General features: G+C 47.8%; 2 protein-coding genes across 2 annotated transcripts; both read left to right on the forward strand.

The window, feature by feature from the left end:
- The first annotated feature begins 242 nt into the window (after positions 1–242).
- On the forward strand, positions 243–9,412 carry cul3b (cullin 3b). Its single transcript, XM_035528528.1, has 16 exons — positions 243–489; positions 2,639–2,836; positions 3,074–3,187; positions 3,515–3,675; positions 3,914–4,028; positions 4,150–4,378; positions 4,689–4,834; positions 4,972–5,148; positions 5,489–5,659; positions 6,134–6,241; positions 6,540–6,664; positions 6,803–6,899; positions 7,042–7,176; positions 7,267–7,453; positions 7,575–7,720; positions 8,263–9,412. Exons 1-16 carry the CDS (start codon positions 427–429, stop codon positions 8,392–8,394), a joined length of 2,304 nt encoding a protein of 767 aa, XP_035384421.1. The 5' UTR covers positions 243–426; the 3' UTR covers positions 8,395–9,412.
- A 343-nt stretch (positions 9,413–9,755) lies between these two features.
- LOC113590281 (protein FAM124B) lies at positions 9,756–13,919 on the forward strand. The gene is made up of 4 exons (XM_035528678.1): positions 9,756–10,112; positions 10,688–10,719; positions 10,920–11,695; positions 13,327–13,919. The coding sequence occupies exons 1-4, from the start codon at positions 10,018–10,020 to the stop codon at positions 13,906–13,908; spliced, it is 1,485 nt and encodes a 494-aa protein (XP_035384571.1). The 5' UTR covers positions 9,756–10,017; the 3' UTR covers positions 13,909–13,919.
- The last annotated feature ends 1,143 nt before the right edge of the window (positions 13,920–15,062 follow it).

Genomic DNA, 15,062 nt, shown 5'->3' on the forward strand with positions numbered 1-15,062 from the left:
GATCTAAGCCTATTTTATCCTGGTTTTGATTGTATTTTTACCTATAACCATGCTGTTCCTCTGAGTCAAACTACTCATCGTTTTACGTGAATAGCCTGCATATATTCCTAAAGCAAACACAGAGGGATAACAGCGATATGCAGTCAAACACCCAGCTTATGCAGCCTGGCGCAGAAAGCCATGAGGTTCACGTCTTCTCGCGAGAGTTGCGTGGTTCGCCGAGAACGAGACTTGTCCGTCCGCCATCGTAGTCACGGTAGACCGCAACAGTCAGTCGGTTGTCAACAAGTCCGAAGTCGGAGCTTCTCAGACTATTGGAGAAGGTCAACTGGAGGCTCATCATAGGCTCCACGAACTTACCCCCTTGCGTTTCTCTAGGAGAAGACTTTCATGTGAACACAGAGACCACTGAGGTGGTAGCCAAACATGTCAAATCTCAGCAAAGGCGGCACCAAAAAGGACACCAAGATGAGGATACGAGCTTTTCCTGTGAGTAGTGGCCGGTACCGGGATCACCCAGCCGGCGGGGCCTTCACTCGAGCACCGAGGCTCTAGCCAGCACATGAAGGCCACATGCGCTGTTAGCTAGCCTACATTAATGTCGCGAATCCAACGGTTTAGCGGATTTGTGAATTAACTGGTAATGCACCCGTAATGTAGAGCTGTCCGATATTATTAAGCAGGTTGAGTTGATGGGTTTGCTGCCCGTACAGCTGGCCTGGGTTGTTTTATGGCGATGTTAACGGCTAGCTTAGCTAACTCAACCCAGCTGTCCTAGCTAGTTTTCCTCTTCTGTATTTTGGCAGATATGTTCACGAAGGTCACATGAAAGTTATTCTTGATTTGCGTGGACATGTTTAAGCTTGTGAGTGATAATTTTGCTGGCTTGCGTATTCGGTTTGTTGTAATGGATTTGATCCTGCAGGCTAACGCTAACGCTAGCGGTTTAGCTGTGATTAGGTCACTAGCTGGGTTGCTAACTTGCGCAGTTCAGACTTCTGGTTCACTGACAGTTAACGTTGCTTATTTTATTTTAGTTAACATTAATAATGAGGTCGTTTCATGTAGCGGATCGCAGAAAATGGTCAATTTCGTAATTTTGCATGTAACGTCAAGGCCGATAACCGATTACTGATTAGTAGCTAGCTAGTCATCTGCGCCGTTATCTGGAACATCTTGTCTGTTAAAGTTTCCTTGTATGAGTATCGTGAAGTTACAGTTAACGTTTGTATTTATGTAAAACTATTCACGCTTTACAGTACGGGAGTCTGGGGCGTACACACGTTGCCATATCCGACCATTTGCTCTGTATTTACTTCTATCAAGAGCTTTTGCGGTGAATTGACCAGAGTAAATAACTAATGAGAATCTAGGAGCCAAATGATTTGAGAGATTGAGCTACAGTATTTTCTCCTTGCTCTCATTGGTACTGTGAGTGTCAGAGTTCAGAGTAGCTCAGCTGGAAGAATCTTGTGTGTTTTGGTCCGAACCCTTTGACCCTGTGCGTGAGACGATTTCACCAGTTCCACTGGTCTGGCTTTGGCAGTTTGGGGACATCACCAATCAACCCCTGGATGTGTACCTCCTTGCCAAGGTCAGCTCCAACCCAAAACTTTGAAACCTAAAAAAAAGCTTTGTCCACTGGGGAAAAAATTCAGACTATTTGGAAAATGTGTATCTCTGGTTTGGGTTAAAGCTGAACTTCGTAGGAACGTATATAACTGGGAAGTTGGCATAACTGAATATTGTAATCCAGGTCCGGAGTCATAAAGTATATGTGATTATTGCTTGATAAGGATTGAAAATTAACTATAAATGTAGAGTGAGTCATGTTCTCTGTTCACTGTTATATGGCCACTGTTGAACTTTTGATATGATGTAAGCTACTGCTTTCAGATGATATACTATATTGATGTTATATATTGTGCTGTTGTATTGTCGTTCTTTGTGGTACTTCAGGAATTGTGGGCCATGTAGTCTTACTGTTTCCAGACCTATTCAAGATAATTGAGTAGTAGGGTAGGATAATACGGGTAGCTGGTCGTTAGTAAGTCTTTCTAAACACTTGCTTTTGATTGTAATTTCTCAGTGCTCAACTTCTGAAAGACCACTTTACAACAGTGGTTCCTAACATCGGGGATAATACGTTAAATAGTGTTTACCACAGTACTTTTGAATCTGGACATTGTAAGTTTGAAATTCAGCTGTTAAGCTTGTATTGCATAGTGCCTACTAGTAGTATTAAAATATAGTGGTTGTTTAAGCTCCCCACAAAAATGTGGCATACTTGACCAGTTCTGTAGTAAATCCGTAGTATTGTCATTACAGCTGTTGTGCCACGATCACTTTCTCATTCAGGGGGGTGTGAGTACTCGATTGAGCTGTTTTGGAGGCAGGGCATGTATTCTTTTGCTCAACTTTTGAAGGGGGAAACCCAGTTATCAGGTACGCAGAAATGGGTTGGATAACTAATCTAATGCTTTACATAACAGACAGAGGTTTTGTGTCTTAAATTTGATAATTCCTTTGTTGCAGTATTTTTATACTATTTGACTCTATCTTGTTCTTTTCCTTCTACCTTCTCTCTCCTCTTCTTCCTCTTTCCTTCTGTGCTTTTTCTCTCTCGCCATCTGTTCAGATGACGATGGACGAGAAGTACGTGAACAACATCTGGGACCTCCTGAAGAACGCCATCCAGGAGATCCAGCGGAAGAACAACAGCGGCCTGAGCTTCGAGGAGCTGTACAGGAACGCCTACACCATGGTGCTGCACAAGCATGGCGAGAAGCTCTACACGGGCCTACGGGAGGTTGTCACCGAGCACCTCATCAACAAGGTAAGAGGCTGAGCGGCTTGGCCTGGCACTGTACCGTGAGGGCAGGCTAATGATGCCAGCTTGAGGGCACAGCACTGTGCAGATCTTCAGATGCTGGGGACCTGCCTTGTCAGCCATAGGGGATGTGTTGATGCCACGGCCATGAACTGCAGATTTGCACACGCTACGTCCTTTCTCACCCACTAGGTTCGCGAGGTGTGTGTGTGTTTTGATGGACATAACCTGTGTTTCTCAAAGGTACGGGAAGATGTGCTGAATTCCCTGAACAACAACTTCCTGCAGACATTAAACCAAGCCTGGAACGACCACCAGACAGCCATGGTGATGATCCGGGATATTCTCATGTACATGGTGAGTGGGTGTGAACAGCTGCAGACACAGGCGCTCGCATGCTCACTAACACACGCGCGCGCGCTCGCATGCTCCCTGACACACGCACGCACACATGTACACGCTCCCTAGCATACGTACACACTCCCTCTCTCACTAATGTGCACATACACACACTTCCTCTCTCACTAATGTGCACATACACTCACTTTTTTAGTTACTTACTCATTCTCACTCACCTGTCTCACATGCACATACTCTCTCACTTCCTCTCTCAATCACTGACTATCAGAGACTGTCTGTGTGGCTCTGGTCTCTCTCACTCTGACTAACTCGCTCTTCTCACAGGATCGAGTGTATGTCCAGCAGAACAATGTGGAGAACGTCTATAATCTAGGGCTCATCATCTTCCGGGACCAGGTGGTCCGGTATGGCTGCATCCGGGACCACCTCCGCCAGACCCTGCTGGACATGATCGCTCGGGAGAGGAAAGGAGAAGTGGTAGACAGGTGTGCCATTAGAAAGCCTCCCTCGGGCCAGCACACAGCTTGGCTTTATTTATTACTTTTTTATTTATTGATTTTATTAATGTTTTTTTTCTGAATTTATGTCTTTTTGTAATTATTAGGTGTTTTGGAGCCATTTAATGTCACGTAACACCCCATTTTCTTTGTAGAAGCAACCCAGTATATAAAATACACCAGGGGCCTCTCCGCTGAATCTTAACGAATGTTTTTGGTTTATTAGGGGGGCCATACGCAATGCCTGCCAGATGCTAATGATCTTAGGCCTTGAAGGTCGATCTGTCTATGAAGAGGACTTTGAGGCCCCTTTCTTAGAAATGTCTGCAGAGTTCTTCCAGGTGTGTGAAAACGCACGGCGTACGTCTCAGTGGTGTCTGCTCAGATGTGGATGTGTGTACTGGAGGTACCGGAGAGCCCCATGGTGAGTCTTAATGGGTGCTGTTTATTTCATGCGATCAGATGGAGAGCCAGAAGTTCCTGGCGGAGAACAGCGCCAGCGTGTACATAAAGAAGGTGGAGGCACGGATCAATGAGGAGATTGAGAGGGTGGTGCACTGTCTGGACAAGTCGACGGAGGAGCCCATCGTGAAGGTGGTGGAGCGGGAGCTCATCTCCAGACACATGAAGACCATTGTAGAGATGGAGAACTCAGGCCTCGTGCACATGCTGAAGAACGGCAAGACGGAAGGTACACCCACATGTGAAGGTGGTGGTGGTCAGGTGGTGGTGGAACTTTCTGGGGGTTTTCAAAATCATATCTCAAATTCACTTGCTCAGTTCTGTTAGTTTGACTGTTTTATTACAAAGTTGATTAGTTGCTGTAATGCCCCATTGACAGGACAGTGACTATATTAGAAAGTGTTTTGAAGCATTACAGTGATTCTCTCTCTGTGTGTGTGTGTGTGTGTGTGTGTGTGTGTGTGTGTGTGTGTGTGTGTGTGTGTGTGTGTGTGTGTGTGTGTGTGTGTGTGTGTGTGTGTGTGTGTGTGTGTGTGTAGACCTGGCGTGTATGTATAAGCTGTTCAGCAGGGTTCCTAACGGCCTGAAGACGATGTGTGAGTGTATGAGCTCGTACCTGCGGGAGCAAGGCAAGGCTCTGGTGTCTGAGGAGGGAGAGGGCAAGAACCCCGTCGACTACATCCAGGTACCGGCACCCGGCCCGAGGAGTGGTGCACTCTGGGACACGGCTCAATTTAGCATTTCGGTCCGGTGGTCTCCAAATGTTCAGCTTTCATTGAGCATTCTCTATCTCTCTCTGTCTCCACCTCCCCTTTTGGTCAGGGTCTACTGGACTTGAAGTCTCGCTTCGATCGCTTTCTTCAGGAGTCCTTCAGCAACGACCGCCTTTTCAAGCAGACGATTGCTGGCGACTTTGAGTACTTCCTCAACTTGAACCCTCGCTCGCCCGAGTACCTCTCTCTCTTTATCGACGACAAACTAAAGAAGGGTGTGAAAGGGGTGAGTCAGCATTTATCTGTCCCTCCAATAGCAGACCAGGCTGTGCTGAGTCACTGGACTGCTTCAGATGAAGATGTGCCCATAATCTCATGATGGTGCCAGTCAGGCATCTAAAGATTTGTGTTTTTAAAATTTTGTATATACGGTAGGAGGGTATGAAATGGCTTTTTTTCATTTAGAAAAATTACCACAGGTTGAAGGTGTTAATACAGTTGGAATTTGTTCCTCTCCCTCTGTCTTTCTTGTTCTCCCTATCTCTCTATCTCTGTCTCCATCTCTCACTCTCTCTTTCACTGTCTCTCTGTCCCTCCCCATCTCTCTTGCTCTCTCTCTGCTGTAGCTGACAGAACAGGAGGTGGAGTCCATCCTGGACAAGGCCATGGTACTGTTCCGGTTCATGCAGGAGAAGGATGTGTTTGAGCGCTACTACAAACAGCACCTGGCCAGGAGACTCCTCACCAACAAGAGTGTGTCCGACGACTCGGAGAAGAACATGATTTCAAAACTGAAGGCAAGTTCACTCTGATGAGCTTTACTGCCCTCTAGAGGGCTGGAAGGTCACGTGATTAAATTATATGCACCAAACCGGGTAATGTGCATGACATTACTACAATCTACAATATTTTTATTAATGTTGTGGCATAAAACTGGTGAAGTTTCAGTGTGAAGGGGTTAAAGTGTAGCCTGTGCCTGTTTATCATGTGACTGCTGAGAGTCATCAAAACCTCTACACAACAACCATCTCCTCTGTCTGAGATCAGTCATAATGGAGAGAGAAGATATGATGCTTTTGTGTTTCTGGTATCAGTATTCCAAAGACCAGCACTGCTATAACGGTGAAGTTATACACACTGTAGAGCCGTAGTGCAACGCTTTGGCCTCATTTTAAAATCTAATGAACAGCTGCGCTACACCTGTGGTTTCTGCCACACGCTTTTCCACTGCGTGTGTGACCTTTGCCTCTCTGCCTGTGTCCGTCCTGCAGACAGAGTGCGGCTGTCAGTTCACGTCCAAACTGGAGGGCATGTTCAGGGACATGAGCATCTCCAACACCACCATGGACGAGTTCCGCCAGCACCTGCAGACTACCGGGGTGAGACCCCCCCCCCACACACACACACACACACCACACACAGACTACCGGGGTGAGACCCCACACACACACACACACACACACACACACACACACACACACAGACAGACTACCGGGGTGAGACACACACACACAGACTACTGGGGTGACCCTCTTGAGTGACTGAAATGACACTGCCAGGAAGTTAGTTGGTTGCCATGTGATTTGTTAATTGGAGGAACACTGGATGACTCCTGATATGCCAATAATACATGTTCTTTTTTTTTTTTCCTTTTTTCTATTTTGTTTTGGTTTCTAGGTGTCTTTGGGTGGCGTTGACCTCACCGTGAGGGTCCTGACCACAGGTTACTGGCCCACTCAATCAGCCACACCCAAATGCAACATCCCCCCCTCACCAAGACACGCATTCGAGGTCTTTAGAAGGTATATATTCCCATCTAGTTTCCTGATTTACTGCAGACCAAAAGTTTCCAAGTCCAAATAGTTGTCAAGTAAGACCCTTGGAATTGTGGGTACTGTAGATGTGTATGTGTAGTGTACTTAGTCCCTCTTGCTCTGCAGGTTTTATTTGGCTAAGCACAGTGGCCGGCAACTCACATTGCAGCACCACATGGGCTCAGCGGACCTCAACGCCACCTTCTATGGGCCAATCAAAAAGGTATTGGTGACTTTGCTAGCCAATCAGAGCCTGGGCCTCTTCATGCTCCACCCAGGAACAAACCAAACTGGGCAAAAGTGTCCAAACTACAGATCTGGTACCATGTTCTGTTCTCTAATCTCACCTGCGTCTTCCTTCCCAGGAGGATGGCTCCGACGTGGGCGTAGGAGGTGCTCAGGTGACGGGCTCCAACACGCGGAAGCACATTCTGCAAGTCTCCACCTTCCAGATGACCATACTCATGCTCTTCAACAACAGAGAGAAGTCCACCTTCGAGGTAGCGTCGGACCGAGGACTCACTGCGCTCAGAAGCTTCAGTGACTGTTTGTGGACTTCCTCTCACAACGTCCCCTGGGTCTGTCCGCAGGAGATCCAGCAGGAGACGGACATTCCGGAGCGGGAGCTGGTGCGGGCGCTGCAGTCCCTGGCATGCGGGAAGCCTACCCAGCGGGTGCTCACCAAGGAGCCCAAATCCAAGGAGATCGAGAACGGCCACGTGTTTACGGTCAACGACCAGTTCACCTCCAAACTGCATAGAGTCAAGATCCAGACAGGTGCCATCCGTCTGAACGTACCCTTCTGATAAAGAAGCCTTCAGCTTCTTAACAGAACATATAATTGTCTGTCTTCTCCCGTCTGCCTCTCATCTTGTGTCTTTCTGCTGTGGTACCCCAGTTGCTGCTAAACAAGGTGAGTCAGACCCCGAGAGAAAAGAGACACGACAGAAAGTGGACGACGACCGAAAACACGAAATTGAGGCGGCGATCGTCCGCATCATGAAGTCCCGGAAGAAGATGCAACACAATGTGCTGGTAGCAGAGGTACATTCCCAACACATTCCCACTACTTGCGCCACTTATGGAAGTGCTTTGTAGTCTGTGTCCGGTACGCCATATGCTGGTGGTAAACAGGTTAGTATGAAGGACACCATCAGGCTAAAACAAACACAAGCATAAAGGGTAGGGGGTGTTACAGCAGATAACTGCCCCATGAGCCAGTGCTTGTACAAGGTATACTAACAAATTATATTATTATGAAATAAAATCAGATTTGCATAACGCACCATTATACTTGTGCATTTAAATAGAAGTTAGTTAACTGATGACCCCAAGGCCTCTGCAGGGTCAACAGGGTTGTTTTACACTTGATTCAGTGATGGAGAATCTATTTCTTATTAAACTTGGCTTGGAATCTGGTGTGGGTAGTTTACACTTAAAAAGCTCACCTCAAGTCCAGAGGTTGTGCTGAACCCAAGTTCAGCCCAAGCCAGACCCCCCACACATCCCCTGGACCCAAACCTGACTGGAGTTGTGAAGCTATCCCCTTCCATTTACTTAAAGGCCTTTTCTTCCTGTGTCCGTAGGTCACTCAGCAGTTGAGGGCGCGATTCCTCCCCAGTCCCGTGGTCATTAAGAAGCGCATTGAAGGACTCATTGAGAGGGAATACTTGGCGAGAACACCAGAAGACCGCAAAGTCTACACTTACGTAGCATAAATGTGGTGTGAATTTCAAAACCGAAACCTGCCGTGGAGTGAAAGGGGGTGCAGGAGCGTCATTGTTGGGACTTGGTCAAGCGCATGAACTGGGAGCCTGTTGGTGGTGTTTTTTGTTTTGTTTTTGCTTTCTTTCTCTCTCTTTTTTTTTCTTTTTCTTTTTTTTTTTTTACATTTATTTTTTTTTTATATTGCTACCAGGGAAAGCTGAGAAGTTAACCTTTAACCTTCTGTATGGACTCGTTCGACATAGTTCTTAGCGATTCACACGAAAGCCTTCCAAAGGACCCCATGGAGTTGGATCAGATTCAGCTCTGGGCCTGTACGCGAGATGACTGTCTCTGTGAGAGAACTGTGGGTAGAGTCGCGCTGGAGCCAATAAACCTGACACAGAATTACAGCAGACGTGTCCAAATAAAATAAGACTGATTCTCTGGTCAGGGTTGGCACCGCGAGACCGTTCAGGTCACCAGGAAATACGTCGACTTTCCCCAGATTTATTTTTGTTTGTTTAAGCTTCTTTCCCCTTCCAATGCTGGTGTAACCGTGTTTGTAGTCTCTGCCACCATGTTGGTCATACAGGTTGGTTCAAACTCGCGACTGCCTGCAGAAGATTTTAAAATGGAGGTTGCTGTTGTTAGGTATCGGTGAGCCGTTGTAGATGCTTCAGAGCATGCATTTCTGAAGAGGGGTGGAATAACTTTTGAGGCTTATAGAAGTGGTTTCATTGTCTTTTTATTTCAACTTTTCCCCCCCTTATTTGGCATGGCCAAATGTAAAATGTAATAATTTTTTTGTAGGATCCTTCAGGTGCAGTTTCACAAGAGGATTTTTTGTTGCTTGTTTTGGGGTTTTTTCGAGCAAAAGAAGGAACATCAGGAGAACCATGTCTCAATGTGTAAAAATTGTAAAATAATTGTTATTGTACTCACTGATGTGGACTGTACAGGGCCTTGTTTTCATCATTATTAAATGTAGAAAAAGGAGGAAAAAATAAATGGATTTGCTGCTTTGAGTCATTCTTTGTGTTCTGAAGGTTCCGAGAAGTTTCCAGAATACAGACTTTAATTAATTAGGCATTCGATTTCCCCACCTTTAAACGAAACGTAGAATATAGCATAAAGTTCAACTGCTTTTCTTAACATAAACTCACCTTTAACATCTTTTTAAGCTGACACGGGGGTGGAGCTGTATTCGATTCATCATTCATTATTTGCAGGTGCTGAGATGTCCCCCGCTCGTCCTCTAAAGCCTGGCCTCCTTTGTCTGAGCAGGGGTGGGATGACAGCCATCTGCTGTGTGGCTGCTCGCGCTGTACGTCCCAGCCCGCGAGACTGGGGCTTCCCTTTCCGCGTTCAAGGCTCGAGCTGCTCGTGGGGTGTGTTTTGCCTCGCGTGGCCGCTCGCGCACGCTTGGGGGAGGATTCGGAGGAACTTCGGCGTTTGGCGACGGCGGCAAAAGTCTAGCTCGTGAGGACCCGCGTGCGAACGGTCCAGCTCTGACTATCTGAGCTTAATTAGACCCGGGAGCTGCACTCGCGAGCACTCGCGTGCGGTTACTCCGCCATGGAAAGTTCGCGCGTCACTTGATGGCAAGTTTGGATGAAAATAACGGAGACGCGTAGATGAGAAAAAGTGACATCATGTCCTTTAATAAACCCTGTTTATTCCACGAGCAGACGGGTGATGAGCACACGGACTCTGGGGCCGAGACTGCAGGGTAAGTTAGCCGCAGCGCTAGCGCTAGCTGCCGCCGTGGGCTGCTGTGTTTGCGGTATCCAAGTGCACGAAGCGGCGACACTGTTCCGCGTTATAACGGCGAATACGGAGCTCGCTGGACGCTCAGCCTGTGCATGCACCGCAAAACACGTTTACAGCTTTCAAAACGCTTAGAGCTTTCTGGGTCCAAAACTCTAACGGTAACCAGACCGACCCTGCGCTCCGAGTTCATGGATTACACCTCGGAGTGAAAACCTTCATGCACGCAGGTCCCAACATTTCTCGTCTCGTTGTGAACAAACGCTTAGCGGATTAGATGTTTTATCAGTCCGCCGCACTGTATGAATTATGTCAGAAATCGATTACACCAGAAATTCTATCAGAAACGGCTAACCGACGTGAGTAGGTCTTTAGGAACATCATACAAGGTTGCTTCAGCGAGAATTGACACTGTAGAAGTCAGAGCTCATCATTACTTAGGGATGCAGGTACTGAAAGGGTCGTGCTAAATAGTTTTTTAGAGGAGAAAAGACCAAATCTGAGATTGTGTGCGTCTATTTCTTTCTTTGCTTATAGGTCGGACTGCAGCAAAATGTCTTGCAGTAGCAGTAAGTACAATTTCTAAGCATGTTGTAGTAATTGTAGGTTGGATTATGATTGTTTACATTTCTGTTCCTTTATAAATGTTATAAATGACTCTGCTGCCAGAGTAAAGCCTTTAATACTCACGGTTTAAGCCTGTTCAGCAGCTTCTGTTTTCCTTCCTTTTCTTTCCTCCCATCTGCCTGTCTGTGCGCTTTGTGATTAGTTGACCTGATGTCACACCTGGGTCAGGAGCCCCTATTGGTCACCATGCACCTGCTGACCAATCCCGGAGACTCTCTCCTCCTCCAGCACACGTTGGACCGCCTCCTCAAATGGGTGTGCCCCGGCCTGCGGCTCTTCCACGTGTCTGAACGCGCCTGTCCGCTGCGCGAGGGCGCACGTGTCCCGACGTCCCCCGTGGTCACGCACCCGGCACTGGCCGTCACCCTCTTCCTGCACGAGGCCCACGGCGAGGAGCGGATCCTCCGGGTCCTGGACTTCCTCCAGTGCCCACCTTGGCAGTACCACCACAGCGAGGGCCGGACAGGATCCGTCCGCGTGGGCTCACCTTCCGACGGCCTGTCGCGGCCCTACCTGCTGCCCGGCCGCGATTTCTACGGCCTGGGCGTAGGCATGCCCCTCTGGGCCGTGCGGCCCGTTCACTGCGGCGGCGAAGCCGTGCGGCTCACGCTGCACAGTGGCTGCCACAACTTCGAGGACGCCGTGCGGCTGTACGAGACCATCCTGCGGCGGCGGGCCGAGGAACAGAAGGCCGGGTTCTGTTGGTTCACGGTGCTCGCCGATAGGGGGGTCAGAGTACAGCTGGCTCTTAAGCAGCTGCCCCCCGGGGTCAGGGCCGAGCCCTGCCACTCCGCTGTACTGCAGTTCAGGGTCGGGGAGATCGGCCAGCTGGTTCCCCTGCTGCCGAACCCCTGCTCGCCCATTAGCGCCACTCGCTGGCAGACTGAGGACCTGGACGGCAACAAGATTCTTTTTCAGGTAGGCGTCAGGGAATCACCTCTGGTCCTGCACCACACGCTTTTGTCCCTATAAACTGACCTTTTTATTTCATCAGTTCTCACTTCTGTATTTCATCACGATAACTATAGTGTGACCAGTAGCCCATTCTCACAGAACCACTGAACGGGCTGCAGTTGTTCCTTTCTTACTTCTTGAACCAGCAGAAATTGTGCCACAGAATTTTCCTCAAAGAACGATTGGCCCACCGACTTATTTTTGTGAAAATAAAACCATCATGTTACAAATCTGAGCAGGGAGGTCCACAGTGCCTTTCTCCTCAGAGGTAAATATTCAGTTTCAAGTTCGAATTTATGGTAACTGGTTCGCCATGTGAGGTTGTTGTGGTTTCTGTCCCGGATCGAGCTGCCAAACGCAATCCTGGGAGACTATGGAGACACGGAGTGCTGGCGGACACGAGCTTTTATTACAGATTGACGCAGTCCTTCTGCAGGGGAGAACTCCACGGTGCTTCCCTCTCATTCTGTCTCAACAAAGCATACCGTGACGGAAAAGATACGGGCGAGCGAGCTTTAGAAACGTTTCCCTGGAAACGCATCGACTAGCACACGTCCACACGCACGTTAGACCACCATAGAGACGGAAACTTTGCACAGAGCATGAAATATTTTTATTTAAGTACATTTCAAGATTCCACTGCAAACCTCAACCTCTTGGATGACCGTCTATCAATGAGTTCTGTGCTTTGCTCCAGGAATTCATCAAATTTGCTGAAATCCCAGTTAAAATACCATTCCTGACTGGCTGTAATGGTCCAGTACATAAGGAACAAAACCACTGCTGCTCCTGCCCAGTTAGTGCAAACACTCAGCAGTGTCCAGATGAAAGATCTGCAGGTCGTATTCTCCTGATGTCCACATGTGGCTCTGCACATTTTTAGTTTGCCCTCTTGATGGGATTGTGTGTGTGTGTGTGTGTGTGTGGATGGGGTGGGGGGTGGAGTGGAATTAACCTTAGGTGATAGTGGTGAAGTTGGAGAGGGTGGTGTAGTTAAACCATGTGATGGTGGTGGTGTTCTATTTTTTCAGTTGTGGTACATCAGTACAGTCACAATAATCTGGAACTCAAATCTGCTTTGTGCTTTTCAGATTTTAAACAACATAGTTATTCTATACTGGCATAATCGTGAAAAAAAACATTTTGTGCTCGTCTGGAAAACACCTAACATTCAGAATCCTGCACTTATTTACCAAATTTATTCAGCAATTTGTTTGAAACTCTCAGTAAGTCAACACAGACAGAAAAGCGGGAGACGTGGCAGGATACAGACCCTTATACTCACCCCTCCACAGCGCTTTGGGATGAATAGTTCAGAACACTTGCTTATCATGGCAACATCTTTGGATGATGTGAAAAAAGTATGAGGAATGAATTCTCAAAACATGAATCTCAGAGTAATTGTATGTGTAGTTTGCATAAATTGTTAATAAAAATATATTCTTAATCAAAATGAGCTAGTTGAACCTAAATTGTCCTGATGTTAGATTCTTTTAAACAATAAAGTTTCTGTGATCACATGCGACTGATCGCAGTAATTCTGTGCTCTCCTGTGTGTCTCCAGACCTGCTCTGATCTTTATTTCTGCCCCGCAGGTGAAGGGAGGCGGGCAGTCTCAGCGGGTGCTGGGGTCAGCCTTCCCCCTGAGCTGCCCCATCCTCCCCTCTCGCACCCTGCTTAGGTGCCCCGTGCCCACCCACGCCCGGCCAGCCCGGCTGAAGGAGCGTGTGCCGGGCAGGCCGCGCATGGAGCCGCCCCTGGACGGTCCGTCCGGAGCCCGCGGAGCAGGTGGCGGCGGCGGGAGCGCAGGCAGCTCCTGTTACTCCTCCCAGCGCAGCAGCCCCGCCTCGCTGTCCGTCAACCCGCTCGAGCCAATCGCGTCTGCCGGCTCGCCCGAGGCCCGCCTCTTGCCGGGTGGAGAGGAGGAGCCAGAGATGGACGTGGACACGGGACGCGCCGTCGGCCCCCGGGCACGGTGGCCCTCGGGCGGGGGCGCACCGGCCCTGGAGACGCTGGCCAGGGACCTGAGACGCTTCCTCCCAGAGCTGCCCAGGACACGGGGACGAGCAGAGCAGGAGTTCCCAGAGACGCATCCGCCACACCCAGATGCACGCGTGCTGGCAACACTGCACCCCAGCCCCGAGTGTCTAGAAGCAGTGGACGAATTCTTCATCTGACGCCATGCGTGGTTGCTCCTGGAGCAGGGAGGAGACATGCTTCCGTTTCTGGTAGTGACGGCCAAAACGTGAGCATCTACGGTGTGTTGAGGTGTAGGGAGACCGCTGTTCTGAAAATGTCACACTGTAGTGTTTTAGGACTCGTATGTGTCAGCCCCCAGCCTTTCTTTTAAAAGTATTCTTTAAAATGGGGGGGAAAAAAAAACCTGGTTTCAAATTTAGACATTGAACAACTCTGAGGAAAAGCTCCCCGAACGGAGACCCTTGCTGTACTGTTCTGAGTAAACACAGTCAGTGTTCAACACCGGCTAGTTGACCATTTACAGCAGTATAATTAGGAAAAAGTTAATTAAATAGTATAAATATACGTTTCCAAGTGCTCACCTTTGTCTTCTGAGAATTATAATATAACAGGCGTGTTTTAGAAAGAAATTACCTCTGTATTTAAGTTTCTAGATTTACAGCACTAATGCATACCTTAGCAAAATCAGCATTTAAATGTGGGCTAAAAGCAAATTCTAGCCTACGTTTTCTCTTTTTTGTCAAATGAAAGTTGACAACACTAAGTATCTAAAACTATAATGTACGGCATTAAGTCACGCCAAACAAAATATCGCAATAAAATGCGGAAGGATCCTTCTATTGAGCTGACTGAAGTTCAAGCGTGTGTGTCGTATCGCCTTTGAGCCGGGCTGCACTTCCCGTCCTCCTCCAGCAGGGGTCACTAGCGGGCGATAACGTCCTGTCCGTTTCTGAAGCCCAGGTGAGGGTGTTGATTAGGCTAAATCAGCATGTCCACTGCAGATTAAAATGACCTAAACGTGTTCTTGATGTTATGTTAATGCAGTTACTTGAAAGATAATCGGGTTAGATAGCCTAGCTGGTTATTAGCAAGGATGCAAGATGGTACAACTACTGATCCTCACCTCTAAATCTGGTTAAGAATTGGGGTTGGTCATATAGTATACCCAGCTGAGAGAGCTGGTTCTTACTTCCATTCAGTAAATTGAGAATATGCGAATACCACATTAAATCCTTTTCAGAATTTAAATGGATTTAGCTTCTAAGAAACAACGGTCAAAGCAGATTTTTCTTCATCTAATCAGACTTTTTCAGAAAGGGGCATATTAGTTTCTGAAAAGCAAATAGTGTGA

The sequence above is a fragment of the Electrophorus electricus genome, chromosome 7, assembly GCF_013358815.1.
Source record: "Electrophorus electricus isolate fEleEle1 chromosome 7, fEleEle1.pri, whole genome shotgun sequence".
Taxonomy (NCBI): domain Eukaryota; kingdom Metazoa; phylum Chordata; class Actinopteri; order Gymnotiformes; family Gymnotidae; genus Electrophorus; species Electrophorus electricus.

Coding starts and splice junctions, on each gene's coding strand:
- cul3b (XM_035528528.1), top strand. CDS start 427: ATGTCAAATCTCAGCAAAGGCGGCACCAAAAAGGACACCAAGATGAGG. Junction 6,900..7,041: donor TCTATGGGCCAATCAAAAAG/GTATTGGTGACT, acceptor CTTCCTTCCCAG/GAGGATGGCTCCGACGTGGG. Junction 7,177..7,266: donor GAGAGAAGTCCACCTTCGAG/GTAGCGTCGGAC, acceptor GTCTGTCCGCAG/GAGATCCAGCAGGAGACGGA.
- LOC113590281 (XM_035528678.1), top strand. CDS start 10,018: ATGAGAAAAAGTGACATCATGTCCTTTAATAAACCCTGTTTATTCCAC. Junction 10,113..10,687: donor TCTGGGGCCGAGACTGCAGG/GTAAGTTAGCCG, acceptor CTTTGCTTATAG/GTCGGACTGCAGCAAAATGT. Junction 11,696..13,326: donor GCAACAAGATTCTTTTTCAG/GTAGGCGTCAGG, acceptor TCTGCCCCGCAG/GTGAAGGGAGGCGGGCAGTC.